This window comes from Argentina silus, assembly GCF_951799395.1.
Source record: "Argentina silus genome assembly, chromosome: 3".
Classification (NCBI taxonomy): Eukaryota; Metazoa; Chordata; class Actinopteri; order Argentiniformes; family Argentinidae; genus Argentina; species Argentina silus.
Genome location: NC_139657.1, coordinates 7,657,592 through 7,681,413, shown reverse-complemented (window position 1 = coordinate 7,681,413; position 23,822 = coordinate 7,657,592). Strand labels below are relative to the sequence as shown.

The 23,822-nt window shown below is 40.9% G+C and overlaps 1 protein-coding gene across 1 annotated transcript in view; it reads left to right on the top strand.

Moving 5' to 3' along the window:
- Window positions 1–164: 164 nt before the first annotated feature.
- Window positions 165–23,822, top strand: part of luzp2 (leucine zipper protein 2) — a 102,108-nt gene continuing 78,450 nt past the window's right edge. The window contains exon 1 of the mRNA XM_083667341.1: window positions 165–290. Coding sequence (XP_083523467.1) covers window positions 229–290 — 62 coding nt within the window. The 5' untranslated portion in view covers window positions 165–228. The remainder of the gene's footprint in view (window positions 291–23,822) is intronic.

Sequence of the window (23,822 nt, the reverse complement as noted above, 5' to 3'; positions counted from 1 at the left end):
ATCTGTCTGCGTGTCTGTGTGTGTGTGTGTGCGTGCGTGCCAGTGTGCTAGCGATTGAGCCAGCCAGCGAGTGTGCGCGCGCACAAGAGAGAGAGAGAGAGAGAGAGAGAGAGAGAGAGAGAGAGAGAGAGAGAGAGAGAGAGGGAGGACGAGAAAGAGAAAGAGAAAGGGGGAAAGAAAGCTATCGAGAGGGGAGAGCGAGACGGAGTGCGAGTGCAAGACAAAGCTATGAAATTCATCCGAGCTATTTGCCTCCTGCTTCTCTGTCCAGCTTTGAGCCTCAACACTAGGTAAGTCTTAAATAAAGAGAGGGGCTTTTTTCACTCCATTTAACCTTCAGTGGTTCTGAAAGAGAAAGGGGGAAATGAATGCATACAATGGCTAATCTTAGATGATACTAATCTTTAGCTCTGGTCAGTCATGCCAAATAGGTTGAGTCTCCTTTCTGGCTGGTGACATCTGTGCGCTAACCATGCTGTTAAAAGACTGGAGACTGAGGGGGAAGACATGCTTATCTGTTGAACTACTCTCCTCCCTTGCAGTGTGTGGACTAAAAGAGACTTGTCATTTGTGCTGAAATTCACTGTCCGAAACGGCTGAATTGTGGAGGCATTGCTTGTGGGTCTGGCCTTCCCGCTGGAAGCTAGCAAGTTGAAGTCAGAGGAACTGACTAAGGCATTGGACTGTCTGTGTTGCAGTGTCTTGAGAGAGAGTGTGTGTGTGCAGAATAATGCATTGGAGGGAATGAGCGGAGGAGGAATGGGGAGAGTAGAGGATGTGCAGCGGGAGGGAGTTTTTAATGATTAATTAAACCATTGATAAAATCATGCCTCTCTCCAACTAGTTCCTGACACCACTCCCATTAAAGGATTCTTTGTGACACACAGAGCTGTGACTGTACTGTAAATGAACGATGCCACACACAGACAGACAAACATTATGAAACTTGCTAAATGCAGACAGTAGTTCTAGATGGTTAGGCCTGGTGAACCCCTCAACAAGTGTGAACTCTTGAGTGATGAATTCAGTGGCAGAAAATGTATGCACATTCACAAAGAATCAATTCTTCGATTCAACTATTGTAGACCCTTGGTGGATATGAATAAGCATGTTTCAACATGCTGGTGATAAACCAAAATGTGTGATTCAGTTTGTGATGCTAAAGATGGCACGTTTTTGATTTGTTAGGACTTTCGTGGCTCTTTTCCAAAGTTACAATATAACCTCTACAATGATTTTGAGTATGATTGATTATTGATTTATTGATTTTGATAATGAAAAAATATGTATAAAACACATTAATGCTACTGTATTCTTGTTACAGGGGCCTGAACTGATACATAGATCCACAATTAGCTAGGCTAATTCAGTGGTCCCTGAGCAGGTATGAAGTGATCTCAGGAGTCTGAAGTCTGTAGTTAACTCTAACTGAGAAACAACCTTCTGGTTTCTAATTGGGCTGAGAAGTGTCATGGTGACAATTTGTCAAGTCTGTACCGACTCTTATCTCTATTAAAACATAGCTGTCATAACTCTGAAAGCCCTTGATTTAGTCAAAGTGGTCTACTCAAAAATCGAATCTTTAGAGCAAAAGCAACCCTAAATTCTTGATACGGTATTCATAAAGGGCCTAAATCAAACAAAATCAAGAGATGTCTTATCTGACAATCTAAAACATTGAACCAAAGTTGTGTATGCAGATTTATGAGCCATGATTGGTTATGGCTCACCAACGACGAGAGAATGCAGTTTACACTAAATTTCATACTAAATCCTTCAGGCTTTCAGTATCGGCCCCAGGATAACAGTGTCTGTATCCTGGCAAGGATTTGAATTTGTATGTATGTCAACGATATGTATCTTCAGCCTAATAGGTTATGATTCTAACAAACCTTCTATTGACCCACAATGTGTGTTGGATTTCCCACCTGACTTCATTACACACTACAATTACCCCACGACTGACTGGAAAATAGTTTACTTAGATTATGTTTTATTACGTTTAGGAATGCCCATGTCAATTCCCCTACATAAATGGGTTAGGGTTAGAAATCAGAAGTGTTAAAGTGATGCTACAGGATTTGTTTTATATTTTCAGCCACTAGCTCTAAAATGAGCACTGACAAAAAAATGGGTCCCCGAAAAAGAAAAGAAAATTGCCAAAAAATGACCTGAACGGACAGAGAGGGGCACACCTCCCCAGTACCACGAGCAAAAACTTACTTAGCAAGTTTGACGGCCTTAAACTAAGGACTGCATCTTCTAATGAGATAAGAAATCTATTAACATTATATTATAAACCATACAGTGAACACTTTAGCCAATATTTGATTGAATTAGGGACACATCCTGTAGCATCTCTTTAAAATCTGAAAAGCTGTAAGGAGCTGAGGGGTTAGATGATATCTAAACTGACACATATCTAGCCATGAAGAGCCTCTGGCCGACGTAGCGGTATAAAATCAATTGGGAAATTCAAGCCTCTTTCGCTGCCTCCTTCCATTCCAATGGCAGGGGTTGGGCATGATGAGGATCGTTCTTCTAGCCCAATGCAGACACACCTGATTCTATCAATCAAAATCTTGATTAGTAAAATCACTCTGTGTGTTGGTTCTTGTCTGGAACAAACGGGTACAATTGCCGACAATCAGGGTAAGATTGCCTCTGGGTTAGGGTACTGTGGCTGATACTGTGCATGTACTGTGCATTCTCACTGCTTTGCAGTCTAGTCAGTTCTACGCCAATTCATGTGTTTGCAAATTCTCTTTTAAGAGATTTGTCAAATTTTCTTTAATGACACAATCTTTGATGTTTTCTTACCTTGGCAGCCATCTCTAGTAAATGGTTATGTCCAGCGGGAGTTCCATGACATAAAATATTTAGGCATTGGACTGCAATTAAAAACTGCAGAGATCCTCAGATGATGCATCACATTGACAGAGAGCTGCATTGCTTAAATATCTTCACATCTGGTTGTAAATACTAACATATTGAATATGAAATAAATTCTGCCTTTGAAGTTGGATGGGGTCATACATTAAAAGGAACGGTTTATGACTCCTGTGATTAACAACTCAGCCGAGCAATAACTGTAATAGCCTGATAATACATGGCAATACCCAGTAGGTCGTCTTACTAAAATGTGATGGGGAATTCAATAGGCTTTTGTAATTAGAGCATAATGACCTTGTAGCTATGCATGACAATGGGCATTTAACAGAATCAAAACCTTCCCATCAAAATGACCAACTATCTGTTTTGCTAAGAGATATACTGTTGAATTTGACCTTTGTATATCTGTGGAAATTCAAATTGTTTCCAGAATGCCCTCAATTTGTATCTCATTAGCCCTGTACTCCTTGGCAACCAGCAGGAAGCTACACAAGGAGGAATGCTTTGTTAGGAGGTAGGTTGGGGGCAGAGGAGGACGTAACAACAGGACTCGCAACCAGAACATTGCTGGTTCAAAATGGCTTTGTCAAAAATTATGTTAGTTTGCTTATGCCTTCCTCTTACAACTTCCCCTTACCGTAGCCACTCAAAGTTAATGCCTGATACTGCCTAACCTCCACGTAAGTCAAAGTACTACGTAGTTGTGTTTTCCTAATGTAGGGCTTATGTAGATTTCACACTATAGTAGGCTAGCGTGAAGATGTACACACATTTTTACCTATGCTAGGAGACTGTGTTTCCATACTGTGAACACGCTTATTACATCTATGTCTAGTTTCCTGGACTCCTCGACTCTGGGAGTGTCTTTATTAATACATTAAACAGTCTGTTTGAATCCAGGATCTGTCTGGGAAACCACCCTTAACGTTTTGTAATGACCCAAACTAAGCTAGAAAAAGACAGCAAATAGCTTTGTTTCCCCTTCAAAACTGACAGTTGTTTCATTCGAGGAAACTAACCCTAACCCTAACCCTAACCCTAACCCTAACCCTATCTTTCTAATCATTGACTCCTTCAATTTCCTCCAATAAAAAATTAAAGACAGTAATCTGTTGTTTCAAAGAGTGCTTACTTGCTTGAAAACACGCTAAAGATAATAATTTACATAAGATTAATTGTTTCGCATAGGGTCCTATTAATTAAGGTATTAATTAAGGTAATCTATATTATAGCACACAAAACGACCCAAAAAAAAACTTCCACTGGATTTTGTATCAAACCTTTTCTCTTGCACCATGGAAAATAGTGTTGTTTTACTTTACCCATGAAACTCTTGAATGTAGGTGTTGATTGAATTGCCTCCACAGTCAAGCCTTTTGTGTTGTTCAAGCTATTTTTGACAGAGAGGGACAGCAGAAATTGACTAGTGGGTCAAGTGCATATGGGGAATTAGACCAAACTATTGACAGAAAGGAGATGTAATGTCCTTAATCTATATACATTGATGGAGTGCGCATGGCTTGTGGGGGTAATGACTGAGCAGACCAACTTGTTTAATCCCCCACCCCTTGTTTAGCACCTGGCTGATGAAATGCAGCCATTTTAACAATAATGCCTAAGTCGTAACAATAATTTACCTAAGTATATGTTGAGTGTGGTGCTTGTTTGTGCTCTGATTCTCTGAGGAGGCAGCTTGGCTCCACTGCCAGGTAGTTCAGTCAGCTCTTTGTGATTATGGAGTGAAGGGTCCATCATCATCTTAATTAAATGCCAGTTGATGTACAATGTGATGCATTGTGCGAGTCTAGTATGTTGGATTGACAACTTTGCTCCAACATTCATGTATTTTGCATAGTAGCAATTAGCAGGAAAATCCCCAAAAATGCAGATGGTTGGTCATAGTGACAAATTAAGCATTGACTGCTGTTGAATAACAACCTGCTTTGGAACTTATTTGTGTTGGTATTCACCTGTCGCAATGTTTACTTTGTTGGGTGGTGATCTTTTTAATTCGATTTCTTTTAAAGCGTTCAAGATATTTTATCCACCACAATAATTTTTTACTTAGTTCAATTCATATCACATCACCTTTGAGCGCCAAGCCAAATAAAGCTTTCACTGATTGCCACATTCCAGACAGCCCGATTTTTCTTCCTGTCATTTAGCATTTCATAAGTGCAGAGACATGATTATGAATATGACTTTCAAGGGTGGGGCTTGGGACCTGAGATGCGAGAAAATGACATTTGTGTGCAAACAGAGTGTGAATGATAATTGAAATTCGAAGGACACACCGTAATCGGCGCGCCATGGCAACCACATTGGCTGTATGACAGTAATGAAGTAGGTTACAATAAACAGAACCTTGGGTAGCTCCCACAAATGAGAAAGTAATTAAAGGAACACCATCATCTGTACAGGGGGAATAATAGCCCCGGTCATTTTGTATTCAAGGCCATGTTATTTGACACCTGTGTTTGCATCAGTTACCAGACTTTTGATATGTTGTGGTTTCTCAAACACAGGAAGTCTGAATCACACATTTGCTCGTCATCCACGTCCTTCGAAATGAGAAGTTTTCAGTTCAACATGCATTGTCTTCACATTTGGGTACAGTTGATGATGTTTTCTTGCTAGGCTTGACATTGAAATATGGATGAGAGCTATGCAGAAGTGCCAAGCAGATATAACGGCTGAAGGTATAAACCTAGATCAATACACATTATGGAGCCGAATTGTCCTCTCACCATGCCGCAGAGTGTAATAACATAGTAATGGGATTTTAAGGGTCAAATAAATAAATAAGTCAGAGGATTTCTATTGGGAGAGAAGGAAGCAAGCAGGCGAAAACTGAGAGAAAAAATAAATGCAGAAAGCATTTCCTAGAAGTCAGTGAATGGTGCATATGAAATGGGATGTTGAAAGGCTCCTCTCAAAGAGAATAGTGCAGATGTCAAACGTATCTTAAAATTAAAGCCTTACAAAAACTAAGCTATGTAGAGGGTGCATGGAATCCACAGTGTGAGGTATTGGTGTCATTAATATTACATGTTTTTACCGATGCCTACTTGTCTGAACTAGTATGACCCAATTTACAGAAAATTGACCTGTCTAAATATTACGGCACTTTTCAGAATATGAATATCTGTGCCTCTAGAAGCCAATAAATGTCAGACATGAGGAATTGCATTTCTTGTAATAGATGCTTAAGTGTGTGAAGGCACATTTTAAAAGAAGGTTGTTTACAGCATACCACTATCATTCTGCTTTATTAGATATCATCATTAACACCATCGCTGGTATACTGGCATTTTCCTCAAACCATTGTCTGAGGAAGTTTAAGTTATTGCATAGAAAACATCAATTACTTTTGATGTGTGTGCTTCCTTATTCCTTATTCCTTATTCCTTATTCCTTCTCAGGGTATGTGTGTGTAGTTTACCACCCATTCTCTTGCCTCATGTTTGTGGTAATTGCTACTCACTTGTCAAGTTATATTTATCTTATTTCAAGTAAAAAAAGTAAATGTAGTGTCTTTGAGTACTGAGAAAAGCGCTATACGAAATAAATCTATTATTATTATTATTATTAACAATAATCATAATCATAATAATAATAATAATAATAATAATAATAAAACTGCTGTGATTGTGCAAAATGATCATTGATCATAGAACATGATCATAGAAAACGTAAAGGTGTTTACATGTGGGCAGATATTTTACAAATCAGATGGTAATCTTCACTGTTTCCAGGAACATGTTCGCAATGACTTGAGTGGCGGTTAGGCAGCATTAGGCATTAGGCATTAACTTTGAGTGGTTAGGGTTTGGAATAGTTTCAGAGTGCTTAAGGTAGCAGTAAATTGACAGGGGAAGGTATTAGCAACAAGAATTAGCAAACAAAACCACTAAAAGCACTTTTGTCAAAATTGTCCCAAAGCCCAAGATGTTCATTTTGCAAGTCTTTGCTTTGGTAGGTGGGGTTGGCGAGTGGGCGTATAATCTTCTTCCTTTTGTATCTTTCTATTTCTGTAAAATATTTATGTATACTGACTACCCACACATAAACCCACACATATACGTCTCTCTGTCATTACTTGATGTATGATATCGGATTAAATGATTGATGAGATCAAACTGGATTAAGAGAAGTATAATTCTGAATTATCTGTGTAAATATTACGTCAATGACAGTGTCAGAGAAACCAACCTTTATTGTTTTACACTGATATGACTGAATGTATGACCATTATGACCCCATTACAACTGTCTTACTCCATCAGAACCCACAATATAAGATTGTTTTACTCAATTGTCAGTAAACAATGTAATTGTAAATAAACACTGCTTCAAAACATATAGCTTCAAAACATGGTTAGACCTATCATTTTGATCTCATGGATGGTCAGTCCTTGCATCTATAGCTCCGTCTATGAATTTGAGAGTGGTAACATTGCTTTAGCCCCATTCAGGTAACATTGCTGTATACCCCCAGGCATGATGGGGTGATCGCTTTGTTGTTGCTTGAATCCCAGATTGGCCCAACAAGTTATGTTAAAGTGGCAGAATTGCCCTAAAGACTGTATCCATCACTGCAGGGCTGTCACTCTGACAAAACACTGGTAAACTGTGTGTGATTGCATATTTTAAACAAGCAAACCATGGCATTCAGTATACACACTATACAGCAGGTATGATGAATGCATTTCTACCCAGTTCAGTTGAATGTCAATTCATCAGAGTTATCCGAAATTGGAAAGGTGACATAACTGATTTGAGAGTTATTGCATTATAATTGTTGTACAATGAACAATGGTATAGCCTACCCTAAGAAATGGATTAAGAAATCCAGACATTAGCTTCAAAGAACAAACCTGCCAATTTTAAGACAAAGCTAGTAGTGAATTATTTTACCTGTCAAGATGTAAGAAAATGGTGGCCTATTTCTATCAGTATTACAATGTCATTGATTCCTCATGATGTTGGTGTGTTGTCTGATGATGAGCGGACTACCTCTGTGCTTGGTGGAAGACTGCAAATAACCTTGACTCTCGGGGGAGTGCATTACATGGCTCTGTCAGTCAGAGCACATTGCTCAGGTCTTCCGGCAGTGTGTTAAGAACACGGGGGCGCACCGCTACATAGGCAGGTCGTTAGTTGTTTTTATTCTCACATCAATCAACCTATCAGTGTCAATCTGCGGCCCCCCCGGGTGCCAAAGCACTGCCTGACACCCAGGGTGACACCAAATGCCATTCAAATTAATCTAACTCTTGAAGGGCAAAGCCGCGATAGACTCTGAGCTTCGCACACTTATCTTTTTATATTGTATCATCATGATGTTAAGCAATTGTACAGAGAATTTCCATTGTGGAAGTGACACAAGGATAACATACTGTATCTTAGAACATGCAAAACAAAGAGAGATATGTTATTCTAGTAAGAGCTACTCCAGTGTTATCTTGCACATAGTCATGGCAGTTTTTCTGGTATCAGACCCTTCTTATGGTATCAGACCCAGAGCTGAAAAGGTAATGGTAGAGCAGGGGGAACCACGGCGGCAGTAGCAAGTCAACTGGCCTTTTCCACACATTTTATTTGAGTTATTTCACCTCAGCAAAACAACCACCAAGGGGCATCGTTGAGCAATTCTAGTGGATAGGCTTGTTGTTATACAGTAGCTCATATCTGTGTTTCCACTTGTCTCATTTGTGAGATTATATTAATTGTATTTTTTATTTAATTTGTATTATTGTAATTCATGTTTTTAGCATGGCAGCCTAGATAAATTACTATGAGTTGTTTCAATTTGGAAAAGGACAAATGATTGTCTGATCGGAGACATCGAAATGATGTCCTTGGATAAACCTTCATTTAGAACTAATCATGTCTTCATGGACACTTGATAAAATGATGTCAGACATGGAATACGTATATGTGCAGGACCTTTTCAGTGTCAGTAGTAGGGATGCTGGAGGTGCTGCAGCAGCCCCTGGTTTTATGGGTGATGAACAGAACTTGTCGAAATATTTCTACAAACATTTTCCATTGATAGTTATAAATGACGGACAGTAATGTACAGTCAAATACAATTCATTATCAGCAGCATGTGCCAAATAGTTCAAAATTAGTTTTGGCCTGATTGGAGAAAGTTTGCTAGGCAGAGATGGGGTGGTCGTGACTTGCAAATGACCAGTGCATGATATTTATTTTCCACCAATAACATTGCATTGAAACGTTACAATGATAAAGTCTTACAATTCTACTACTTGTTTTTGTCAAAATTATTTTCATTAAGTTATAATTTTTTCTTTGACTATTAAGTCAGTTATCGTCATCTTTGGCCACGAAAAAAATTGTGTTTGACGAATATTTTAGTCATTATTTTCGTTGACGAAATTAACACTGCAGTGCTGTCAGTAATGTATACCATCAGAAGGATGGATCTTTTCAAACATCCATCCCAGCTCTTGTCACCACTGGTTTTCGGCAGCACTTTACATGTCTTCATAACTCATGTCTGCCGCAGCAGTGACATTGAGGTAGCTCACTGTTGCGAAGGCAGTATGAAACTTTTAAACACAGACCTACTGTATCTCAATTATGATCTTGTCTCCCCACTCCCCACTCCTGAATTCTGCATCTATTTCTTCCCCCTCTTTTGCTTTTAGCTGACTAATGGCTCATAATTGGAGCCCTATGGAACAAACCAAGTGCTCAGAGGCATCACTCACGAATGATTAGATAGATCAGAGAGCGTGGAGAAATTGGTGTGGGCTTGAGCAAAAGAGAGAAGATCATAAATAATACAGCCCCACAAGAAGAGAAAACAAAGCCAATCAAACCCTGCAAGTGTGTTTTTCTCCTTTCATCATTTATTCATCCTATCGATTTATTTATTTCTAAATCTTTTCCCCCCAAAAGAACCATTTCCCCAGGCCACACCCAGGTGGAGGCCAGAACCATTAAGTGAGAGGTGTCATGAGATCTATATTTAGTAGAGAGGATGGTCTATGGTGGGTCTCCTGCTCAAATTGTGTACCTATACACGATAGCATGTGTTCCCCATTGCATATCCTGGTTGAAGCTTTTAGCTATACTGGAATACGAAGGCAGAACACCATATACGGAGGCTGGTGGGTTGGTGGAAACATTAACAGCTTGCCTTTCAGCCCACACGTCACTGGTTTGAATAGCGCTATAGACAACAATATTTGCTAATTATTATTGCTAATGCCTTACCCTGACAACTTACCCTTACCTTAACCACTCAAAGTGAATGCCCAATACTGCCTACAATTCCAAGTTAATAAAGATTAATTTCTTACATAATTCACTTACCCTCTTGTAGCAAATCTTCTAAAGAAAATCTCTCTAATGCGTCAACCAGAACATGCAATTGTATAGGTACACCGTTTAATTAGGAGACTGTGGGTGGGAGATATACTGTGAATCTTGAAAAAACTAAGCAAACAAAGGCCTCTCCATGCAGAATTGCAAACACAATAACAAAATTGATTTCAACAGGCACATTTCGTCTTACCAAACAGACGCCTCGTCTTTCATTTCCTTATTTTTATTAACCCCATCCATATTTACTCTGTCTCTCCCTCCCTCCAATGAAGCATACACCCCCTGCCAAGCTCCCTCGTTTCCCTTTCATAAAAATAATATCTGCTCCTTTCTCTGGGAAGGCTACATAAATCTGAATCCTTTATCAGCCACCTGCACACCTCTGACGACGCCTGGACAGACTGTTATTTTTTATCTAATCTCTCCCCAAGCATATTTTGCTGTCTGGATCCATCTTGGCTGACAAGTGCTGGTTCCATGTGAGTCCCCTATCTCTCTGTTTTTCCAGTGTTTTGCCATGACACCTGACTCTGATAAGTGCATCCTCCTGTGTGTTTGGAGAGGGGGGTGTTTTTTCGCCAGCAATACCTCGGTAAAAAATGAAATGGATAAGCCATTCAATGATGCCGCAGAGGGAGTTTATCTCATAAAAGTCCATGTTCTCTATTTGATTGCACTTTATGCCCGGAGACTTCAGCATGGACTGATGCTTCCGAGACCATGCTTATTATATTCACTTGGAGTATTGGATTAAGGGAGGAGATCCCCATGCTGAGGAGGCAGCCGTAGGCCTTGGTTATTATGCCAGGTTCAGCATCAAGAGTGGTACTACGACCTACCTGACAACATCGCCATGGTGACCCTACCAATAAACTAATCACTGCACTTTGATTAGTTAGGTTCATAAGACCCAATGCAATCAGCTGCAGAGAATGCTTCACAAATAAGAGGACAATAACCAAGGATGATTGTATTTCCATTTTCATCATCCTTGAATCCTGAGTGTGCATTTGCAGCACCATTTACACAGCTGGTCTATGATGGAAAGCCATGGATGTGAATCCCGCCTTGGTGTTAGCATCACATTGATAATATGTGTTGTGGGTATGTGTCCAAGACCAGTGCTAATGTTGGAGGGCATAAGAGACCTACATATTTAAAACATGAGCTTCTCTGTGTGGAATGTATATTGTGTGTGTGTGTGTGTGTGTGTGTGTGTGTGTGTGTGTGTGTGTGTGTGTGTGTGTGTGTGTGTGTGTGTGTGTGTGTGTGTGTGTGTGTGCATTGAACCCCGCCATTGGGCAGTGAGAGGGTGGTGAGAGGGTGTTATGGTGTTGAAGTCCACCTCTCCCATTTGCCTGTCTGTCAGAATGCTTGCTTGGCTGGGCTCCACACAGTGACGGTGTTGACAAAATGACAGGAGGGGGCATACTCCAGTGAATGTCAATTTGGCAGGCGAGCGCTGTTTCCTCGGGAGCGCAGAGGCTCCCCGGACACCCAGGGAGAGCAGGCAGTGTACAGAGCAATGCAGGCTGCAGCAGGCTGTCTGTGTGAAACTGTGATGCACACATGCAAAATTACATTCCAATAGTAAGGGTATGCATACAGATGTCACACTTACTGTTTATGGACACATAATGAAACTTTTTACCACTGTGTGACAACGCTGTGTCAGTGTCTCAGCACAGAATTTAATACGTCGAAAATGCTCTAACACTCTGTACCCTCTTAGCCCTCCATGGATCTTATTGGGTAGTCTAATGTCCTGACTCGACTTGCAGGATTAGAGATGCAATTCTAATGTGTTTATAATCTTATAATCTTTGTAATAGGGGCACAATTACAAATAGGAGGCCTTTTATGCATAAAAGGAATTTGAATCTGAGACCATTGAGGTTAGCCGGGACGATAACGAGCGGAACTAGATCAACAAAGCACTGGATCAGAACACCCAGACCATAATCCTGTATGCAATTACATTAAGTGGAAAGAGATGCTTTCACAATGCTTGTGCCAAATGTTTGGCTATATTCATCTCACGAAGGAGGTGGCTCAATGAACCACACTCACAGGATAAGTAACTTTGCCTAGCCTAAGACCTGAAGACTTGTGTTAACTCCCTTAATGCACAGGCTGAAGCTCAGCGGGCTAACACAGTCAGGCACATACTGTGTTGTACTGGTTGGCAAAGAAGCAGTTTACTGAGTTTTATAAGTACAACATTGTGTGTACTGTGTAGGCACATGCTGTGACATTACAGGAAGGCTTGAATGGGGCTCAGCTTCAATCCACCTAAATTATGCTTTTGTCCACTCACTCTCTCAAATCTCCCACCATACAACATAGGGACATGACTCATGTCAAACAGGGCCTCAGAGCCTGCTGGTTTTGTCATTAGTATGCTAACATATCACTTCACTTGGTTTCAGGGTCTAAATCGGCTGTCATTAAGGGACAATCTGGGATTCAAACAACAAAACGGTCAACCCACCACATTGTTTGGTAAACAGCTGACAGATGGGGCTGGAGAAATGTAACCACTCTCAAAAATTGAGCTATGGATGCAAGGACTGCGCATCCATAGGATCAACAATTATAGATCAACAACCATAGCTATACATAAGCTATTTACAATTACATTGTTTACAAACAATGGAGTAAAACAAGTTTACATTTTGGGTTCTGTTGGGGTAAGATAGGTGAACAAAGGAATTTACACAAGGAATTTATAAGTTATATTCTTCAAGAATCACTCTCTAAATAGCATGAATTTTAAAGTCCCAAAATTGATGTACCAATCCCAGATTGCCCCTTTAAAGAAAACCACCAATGCATCATGACCCCATGGACAACAATTGTACCTGACAAACGAATAATCGGTGGTGAAGTTACTGAGGTTGAGTGGACAAGAGCGTTGCAGAGATGATTTGAGAGCCAGCCTAAGTGCATGGACTTGATAAACAGAGTGTAAACCAGCTTAATGTGTCTTGTTATTAGACACCTTTATGTCGTGTAACGTGGTATTGGGCAGACCCAAGCGCAGAAAGCAGGCAGGACTCAGTGTAGCAAAAATTGAACGTAAATCTTTACTGGTGATACTCACAGGGGATACAGGCACATACATTGAGTGACAACACAAGACAGAGCACATAGCTGTGGATAGGCATGGCTTAAATAGCAGGTAACTAAGGAGACACAGGTGTGGCCAATAAATTTAATGAAAGCAATCAAAAATAACAAAAGAGTCTATGACGGCCTCTGGTGACCAGTGGAGGGAGCAGCAGGCTCAGGAGCATTCCTGACACCTTGCACCTTGAAAGGTCCGAACCGGAGAGACAGCTTGCGGGATTCCACCCGCAGAGGAAAGTCCTGGGTTGATCGCCAGACCCTCTGCCCTGGACGGAGTGATGGTGCGGGCCTGCGTAGTCTGCTGGCCTGGGTCTGCTACCACCGAGAAGCCTTCTGCAGGGCTGACCTGGCTCTCCTCCAGGTCCTACAGCAGCGCTCAACAAACCTCTCCACGGCAGGCACCCCCACCTTGGGCTCATGCTCTGGGAACAGCGGAGGCTGGTATCCGAGCAGGCTCGAGGACATTCCTGTGGAGGAGCAGGTTAGGGTGCGCATAATCAGCCCAGATGAGATGACTGCTCCAGGCTGCAGGGTTGGGTGAACCGCTACTTGACGCCGTTGGAAGCCTTTTCAGCCTCAGAGGACCAACCGAACTGAGTGGACGTACCTTTGGTGAGTGCCATGAGGGGTGTGGCGATGGAGCTGAAGTTCTGGATGAATCTTCGATAGAAATTGGCAAAACCCAGAAAATGCTGCAGCTTTTCCCGACAGCTCAGGACAGGAAAGCGAAAGTGACCTGGTCCTCCACGGTAGAGCCAACATCTCTCTCTCATTCTGTGTTCTCATTCAGCCTGAGTGAGTCGTGTTCTCCCAAACTGCATAGGCTCCTCGGCTGCAGACCGAGGTGGACACAGGAAGACTCGTCGGCACTCAGGTGATGACGTCACGACGACCGTTCGGAGATCAGGTAGTGAGGAAGTTGCAGACTGGTGTTCTCGCCGCCTCTCTCGGATGTGATTATCCACTCGAATGGAAATATCAAAGGAATTTAAGTCATTAACTGTCTCTCAGGATGCCAGGTGATCTTTGATCTCTTCTGAAAGTCTGTGGCGAATCACGGTGATGAGGGACTCCAGGTTCCACAGACTCTGCAGCGAGAGTGCAAAACTCTATGGCAATGCGAGAGCCCTGGCGGAATTGAAGAAGTCTGTTGGCAGCCACGCACTCACTGACAGGATGATCAAAAACGTAATAATTATTTTGATCACAGAATGTGAGCATGACTGAATTTAATTTTGGAGGGCATTATGTATGCTTATTGTGTCCATCTCCAAATGCACAACAGGGACAGTGTTGTTTTCGCCAACATCATGGATCTTGTTCCTTTGCACTTAATGATGAAATGATGCGAGATTACAAAAATGAACACTGATAGACTGAAAAACTGAAAATTGTACAGTATGAAACAGCCAATGTGAACTAATCTACTCAAGAGTGGGACTGTGGTAACTTGGAACTTGGCAGCATAAAGACAGAGGTCTCCAATTTGCTTCCACTAAAGCAAAAGTGTTAGCGGGCATGGCCGAGCAAAGTCTCAGTTTGTGTTATTCTCAGCGAATGTTAGAATGGATAATTATTTTATCAGTTGTAGGAAATGAATGTAACCTCGAGTTGAAGTGTCTATGATATCATAATCTAAGCCCTCAACAAGCCTACAGTGGTCCACCAAATTCAACCTGCTGTGCGTCTCCAAATGCTGTTTTAACAGTTGCATCAGCTAAATAAATAGGCAATTCTCCTTTATCTCTGACAACCCCCAGTCATAACCATAATTACCTACCACTTTAGTGTAGTCTTGCAGTTGCCCAGAGACTGTCTTGTGTCCGGTAACTTGTGTGAGTTATAGAATGTCTCCGGGGAGTATGACCTTTTCAATCACACTTTGTCAGCCACCATTCAGAGTCCTCTATGTCACCTGTCGTAGGCTATGACCACAACTCCTTCCCTCCTGCCTGTCTTTGAAGTTGAGCAGACCTTTAAAGGCACAGTCTAATGTCCATTATGGCCCACGATATTGTATCTCATTGGACAGAATAAGGAGCATAAGCTTAATTTCCAAAGTTAACCCTAATACTGAGGATTCCATGTTTGATGGGGTCCGAAATAAATTAATATGATAATGTTATTCTGTTTATGCTCATGTAATTTAAACCAAAACTTGAGGTAAACAATTAGCAGCTACATTTCCAAATTAATTAAAACACTATTGAAATGGTTAATGACAGAGTCTGCAACCGAAAATCGACGATACAGTATATTGTTTAATGACTAACTTTGATAATTTCACTTTGTTTTTAATAAATAGGCTATATACATTTTCCATCATGGGAGAAATTCTTTGGGTCAATGTTTCAAACATTCAGTAATGCATAATTCAATTTAACAATAGAAAACATTATGTTCATGGCACTAAACTGCTTAATGTATTATTTCAATATCACCAGTTCATTTGAGCACTCCTTTCAACGACATTTCAACATTTGTTTTCATTATGGCTTGTTTATTATGAAAACTTGAGCTTCATAACAGGGTGTCCCATTTCCCTTGACAGTTCATTCTGTTAAGTGACTGGAAGCTTGTGTAATGTGTTATACAACTTCCATTAATCCAACAACCCAACCTAGGCTGACAACAGATTCTGAATATGGAGCTGGGTAGCATACATTAGCGAAGTGAATCCCATTACCTAAATGGATAGGACTAATAAAACATTACCTCCAACCTAACTGGATTAACAATGGTTGCACGCTCTTGGGAATCTGTTGAGCTGCCTTTCTACATAACTGCCTTTTATGTACAAAGCCTTTGAGCAACTTTGCTTCACTTTTGCTGCATCGTCTACGGGGAATGGGAGGAGAGAAGATTTTGCATGCCGGACATATAAGGTGAAAGAAGATGGTAGACTACTTTAAGAGGCCATTTACGGTGCTGTATAAGTGCTTACCGCAGCACCTTACTAGATAGGGAACATAAGGAGACCTAATGCATTGTGACACCACAGAGAACTTTGTGACAGCAAGGGGCATGTTTAGTGTGAAATCGAGGCCCTCAAAGGTGTAATTGACCCATAACTATGGTTCTTATAGCAATAACACAGGGGGCCAACCTCCCAGCCACAGTTTTCCATCAAGCTAATAGTTTGGATACAAAACAGCACTCAGCAAGATGCATACTTTATTGTATAAGAACAAGAAAGAAAACATACTCATGTCTCTGGGTCCTTCTTTTAAAGACTATAATTCAACACGACACTGAAAATAGATATGAGTTTGCTCCTTTTAATGACTGTTTTTTTTCTCACAGAAAATACTAACATAGCTTGTGCTCTTGGGAGGATGGTACCCTTAGGATACAAACTCTTCCAATGCGTCAAGTTGAATAACAAATATTGCACTCTAGATGAACTCATCTGGTGCTTTGAGACACAGAGCAAATTACTTTTGATGATGTATCCCTGATCCATGTGTAATATTTATCAATGAAAAGACAATGGCGGTGAAATGTACTGAGAGGAACCTAAGAAAGGAAGACTACAAACTGATAATCTGATGCTGCTGTTTGTAACTCAGTACATGTAACATTTACTTTTTGTAAATCATCTACTGGTTACCTTTGAAGTGCCTGTATATATTAAACATGCATCTTAGCATGCATATTGAACAAGATCAATATGAATACATCATAGAGTGCTTAGAGGCATAGGAGCTTATATACTGTATCGTTGATAATTTCCACCTAATTGTGCTTAAAGGCAGTGGACTAGCTCAACAAAGAATCAAAGTAAGCCATGTCAATTTGTCTTTTAGAATGTAGGGACCTTTTGGAATAGAAGTACTGTAACTAACATTGGAAACATGGCTGTAAAGGTACTATAACTAACATTGGAAACATGACTGTAAAGGTACTGTAACTAACATTGGAAACATGGCTGTAAAGGTACTGTAACTAACATTGGAAACATGGCTGTAACATGGCTGTAACATGGCTGTAAAGGTAGTGTAACTAACATTGGAAACGTGTCTGTAACATGGCTGTAACATGGCTGTAACATGGCTGTAAAGGTAGTGTAACTAACATTGGAAACATGGCTGTAACATGGCTGTAACATGGCTGTAACATGGCTGAAACATGGCTGTAACATGGCTGTAATGCTGCACTACTTGCCATCATAGAGCAGTCTGGACATATAAAGAGATGCTACAGGATGTTTGTATAATTTCAGCCACTAGTTCTAAAATGAGTGCTCACAAGCCAAAAACGGGCCCCTGAAATATACATATTGTACTTGAAATATTGTCAAGAAATGACCCGATTGGACAGAGAGGGGCACACCTCCCCACTCCCATGAGCAAAGCTCTCGAGAGGAAATTGATTCATATATCATGAACCGTACAGCATACATTTGAAAGAATTAGCAAAAAAATATCTTGTAGCATCTCTTAGCACCTTTAACTCTTGTAAAGGTTTTCCCAATCAAAATATTCATCCATTCACTCTCTCTCTCTCTCTCTCCCCTCTCCTAGTCTCAACATGTAAGTTGAATCCCCTTTGAGAATTGGTAGAAAATGAATTCCACTCTCCTCCATTTAAAAAATAGATGCTGACTTATGTCAGTATTGTATTACAATTGTATTACTGAGCTCAGTGGAATGTATAAGTCAAGACATAACAAGTTGACAATGTATTGATTGACAGTTGCCTCTATTTTTTGACACATAATTTATCAGGCCAACTGATTTAACAACCACACCGCTTCTTGAGATGCAGCTACAAGAGCATACATATCATACAGGAAAAGGCACCATGTTTCATACACCACCACCATATGCTGCCTTTGAGACAAAGAAAAAATACATCAATGGGATTCAGAGGCACTGATCAATTGCTAGCTATGTGAAAAATGTGTTACGGACAATGTCATTATTGGAGCCCCCTACCTCTTCACAATACTGATATTAGGGCTACAGTAGTCCCCTGCCTTACTGACATGAAACGACCAAGCAAGCGATTGTAAAACTTGTATGACTGACCAGAGATTCTTCTTCCCTCTATGACTAATTATCCTTATGTTGAGCTTATTTGGCGCCAAACGATGGTAAGCAAGCTTAATGTTACAGTGGCTTCACTGGAGTATGAAATGCCCATTGCCCGTGCCCATTTTTGTTCATTGGACAGTGAGAGTGCATGAAATTGGATATGAATGTGACTGTGTCATTGCATCTAATTGGATTTCGTGGGTCGCATGAGCTTTGAGCAATGTTTACGTATCATGCAAACAGACTTTCTCAGCGCTCGAGCGCTTCGCTCACAGGCACATTGCCCATTTGAACTAGCAGGACCCAAAACTAGAACCAAGACCGCAGGTGTTGTGGCCATAAGCCAAACAGGTAGACATATGTGTGCCTTCCAGGGATGCGGAAAGTCTACTTTGAGCCAGTTTCCTCCCCACCGGGGCTCGAACTCTTCATAGGGACCAGGCACTGCAGGAGAGTGTCCAACACCGCCAACCAGCGAAGGAAGAATCTGGAAACACAGCGGCCAATACTCAGCTCCAATGCTCATGTAGTCTACCTACTGGGGTGCGTTCGCCCCTTCCGTTTCATCTCAGCACGCACATATGGCTCCTTGCTCCCAGCCTCTCTCTCCTATGTGTCTCTATCTCTGGAGTGTACACAGAGTTAATGCAATTGATGCCAAGCTGCGTTGTTATTTAGTTATCTACCAGAGGCGGTGAAGGACAAAATATTTAAATGAAGCAGATCTGGTTTGCTACACTGGCTAGGGTGAGTTATTCTATGTTATCTCCGAGGGCGGTGTTTGAGAGAACGTGACGTGGCCATGCAAGCTGTGATTGACATTTCCAAATCAACCATGGACTGGCTGACATTCCTCTAGTCCCTCAGGGAAAAGAAATCCTGTTGAGCCATCTGAGCCACTCCACTCTATTCATTTGAATAAGCATTTCACCCCTATATTTAATGCGACAGCCTATTCGCAGGGAGACATTGATTACATTGACCCCTATGGGAGCTGGGGTACATATTTATTCTGCAGTGGACAGCTGTCCTTAAGAATATCGTCATGAAGGGTTAGTGAGACGGAGTGACAGTGAATGGTGGACCCTCAGGACACACTAAACTGCCCGCATCATCACCTTCATGTATTCAACATTTACATTCACTTTGAATTAGTTTATAAGCTTGACCTCTGAGACCCCCTGGTGATTTAAATGTCCCCCCAATCAATTGTATTTGCATAATGAGATTTACAATGTCAAACACTTGTCAAAGACATCGGTTTCCCAAAATAATCTTCATCAGAGGACCGTGGTGGGAGGGGGAAATGCATTATGCTGCAAAAGAGTCTATGATGGCCACCAATCTATGGTGGCCTGAAAACCAAGGCTTTGAAAACAAACATGCCAAGTCCTGATATCCATAACAAATTGATTACTCACAAATTATAACAGTGATATTTTGTCCCATGATTAACCCTGCCTAAACCCTGCCGTGTACATGAATAATTTTTCCGTATTGGTCTGGCATTTAAATCACCTTTCCTTCACCTCATCATAATGCTACGGGCCTTAGGGATAATGTCACACATTGACTGTGCTACATGTCCAGTAAGCACATAGAGAGACAGAGAGAGGGAGGGAGAGAGAGAGTCATCTCATTATTGGTTACTCTGACATAAAATAAAATTTGTGCTATTTGGAAAACATAGACAATGTATGAACTAATGTGACTGATATTCAAAGTATTACCCTCTTGAATATTGATAATAATAATAATTTTATCACATTCTACTGTCTGAGACCTCACACTTCATATAGAACATGTGGTAGCACTTTACATTAGAGCTCTGAATAAGTGGGTAATAACATGTTAATAACCATTGTACTTAACCAGTAATTACTGTAGTTACCAGTAACAAGAATGATTGTTATTACAAGGTAAGTTTGAATGTAGTTTCCATGTATTTTGCATGAAAGATGCTTGAACAGAGAAGGTTGTTGAAATAAGATGGTATCAGAGCTGGAAAATGCTATATTACCTGTTTCCATTTTGTTCTCGTCTTGTACCTCATCTTAACCTCACAACTAAAACCATGGTTACTCAGTCAGTGGTAATACATAGGGTACAGTAGTATCGGTATGCATGAATCCACTGATTGTACTCCACTGGTCTGATGCATCACGGTTTTATAGATGATTTCCATGCAGTTAATACAAAGGTACTCTGCCCTTCACTAGGAGGATGCTTCCTGTCAGTGACTCATGTGCAATTGTTTCTTTCAATTGTTTCTTTCAGCTGTGAACAACTATGATACACAACACCCACTAAAGTATTGTTTAGCTTTTGTGTGATGGTCACCAAAGACTATTTTCAAAGTTAACAGTTACAATACTGCTGCATTACTGATCCAACTCCAACAACATGTGTGATACAAAGGTTTTGAAAGTGTTGCCTCCATTCATTCTCCACCCACAAACAATTACATAACAGAGCAACATTACCTACTGGACAGCTTATTATTACTAATGTTAACGTCTCAATGTGTTGATAAGAGAAAATGTACATTTACATGAACTGTGTTGAGTCATCCATAAACCCTTCATCTACAGTAGGCATATGTATCAGACCCATTGGGTAGCTTATGCGGTATTAATCATACATACTGATTGGTATGACTGATGGTCTAACCATGGTTAACATGGTCTTAATTGTCAGGTTAATATGGGAACAAAAGGTGGAACAAAATGGAAACGGTTAATATAGCATTTTCCAGCTCTGATACCACGTAGTAACTACCTCATCTCTTTTTGGGTAATATACCACTACTCAAAGTTGTGACGTTAAGACGGGACGGGATACATTTTCCAGTTCTGGTACTAGTTACTTCAATAGTAACTACCTTCTTTGTTTCTTGGTTATACATCAAGTTATATGTGTGGTCATCAGTTTCAATGATTCAAGAATAATATGGAAATGGTGTAACACTAATGCGGAAACAAGCATCTTTCATGGAAGATAATAAAGTGGTAATTGTCTTTCTTGTAACTGGTAACTGTCAGTAATTACTGGTAATTACCATGGTTATTACCATGCTATTCCCCACTTATTCTAAGCTGTAATGTAAAGTGCTACCGAACATGTTGTATTACATGTACTGTATGTTACTGTAAGCCTTCATTTCACAAGTCATTTAACCTTTGACTGACATGTCCACACACACAGGCAAACTTGTGTTGCGTGTGTGTGTGTGGGGGCCAGACTTTTAATATTGAGTTCCACAACAGGACTGCTGGGATATGTCAACACCCTGCTGAGTTGTTTTGGCTGAAAGCAATGAACACCTATTGTAGCTACGCCCTGTCAATGCAGATATCCTGGAGTTACAACATAGTCTCACACAGACTTGCCCTCCACGCAGGGGATGTGCAACACGGTGTAGATTAGGATTTCACCCTAGTGGATAGTAAACAAGAGCAGCAACACCAAGACAATGATATTAGCATAAGCCATTACCTGTAAATGCTATAGTGATTATATATGCTTTATAAATGATTAATCATTCAACTGTGTGCAAATGCTGGAATACTCAATTGATATACTACTTTTAAAGTTTACTACTGTTTATCTATGAGCAATATAACCAAGTGTTACTCACTAATTTTAAGAAATCTATCTCCAAGCCATGGGTATTGGTATTGATGTTGATTCTGGTTTTCTCTCAGGGCTTCTGTCCATAGGGACTATTCTGTGTTGTTTGGTTGTGTGACAGGCACCTACAGGGCTAGTGACCAGATTTACACAGCTTCATCACTATGGGAACTCCCCATAGTCTGTCACTGACCTATATAGACAGCCACACCCATTCACCACGGTGCTAGACTTAATGAGCTTGCTTTCCAGTACCCGAAGACGCTGTATGTTTTCAGATTGAGTTTGAATTGGAGATAGGTTGAAGTGAACAGTGTATCCTCTGGCCTGCTGTATTGACCCGCCCTTGATTCCATTTAGGCTGAGGGGTGGATGCAATATTGTTATTGACATCGTGACCTGGGTATTGTAGAAGAAAAATTGCAGCCGTAAACGGTGGCTAGCTCACAAAGGACATGATGATAAATAGCCATCAAAGGGAGAATGAAAAGCCATGGTCATCTGATGAAGTGCAGATACTAACATACCACTTTTCATGAATGGCTGCTTGAAGTGAACAACATGTGTAAGCTTATCTTTGTGCTGTGTCAGAGAGGCCAGTCACGCCAAGCTGTTTTGCCAGTATATTGCATTCTACTTTCTGTTTACAGTAATGCCAGTGGATACAGAACAGTACATTGCCTTCAAATGGTGTAAAGCTATGATGAAATCCTGGAGAAGGTAACAGGAGACACACCATGATTTTCATAAATTAGGTAACAAGCTAGATGAGTAGATGAAATATGCTGCTCTTTGTGAAGTCACATCACATAGTCAGACCTATTAAAAAACGTTTTCTTTTTTCACCCCTAAATATAAGTGTAAGCCAATTATGGGTTCCTTGCTCTATGCTGTTTATTGCTTCTCAAAATAGGGTAACACCTTGAAGAGTGACTGGATTTCAAGTGACTGAATAGCACTTAATCTATAGGTGTGAAAATGCTGAAAATTAAAATGCCTCACCAGTCACCACACCAGCCAGTGACATGCAATGTGTTATACCTTTGTGGTATGCCGGTCGTGTTCCTAGCACTTAAGAATTAGACAGTTTCAATTTCCAAAGGCAAGGGATGACACACCATGAATGGGGAAGGCTGCTTTGCGCTGTCAACTAATAGGTGGAACACGAGACGCTGACAGCCTGTCATCTGATAGTGTCGCAGGGCCAGATGTGTTTCCTCCCACAAATTGCATATGCTCCCGGCATACCGTTTGTAGGCTTATTTGCTTCCAGCTCCTATAGATAGATGGGGAGGGACATGCATGTGCAGGAAATCCACCTGTCATTATTCATCTTCCAAATCTATCGTCAACATCTCCCCAACACAACATCTCCCCGACACGACGTCTCCCTGACACGACGTCTCCCCGACACGACGTCTCCCCGACACGACGTCTCCCCAACACAACGTCTCCCCAACACAACGTCTCCCCAACACAACATCTCCCCAACACAACATCTCCCCGATGTTAACCGTCTGCTAGTAGCTATCGAGATTTATTTAGATTTATGGAGAGTTTTTTTGCAATTTCCACCTTCTTTTTGAGCCACCCACCAACCATAACTCGCTACTTGTTGGTAGAGGTGTCTGTCTGTACACTGTACACTCTGTACAACATTTTTTTTCTCACTTCTCAAAGTTCTCAAAAGCTAGATCCATTATCTCCAGACATACTGCATTAGCTGGTACCAATGGCTCAAGACTAGCCATTTGACACAAAACCCTCGGGCTGTAGTTTG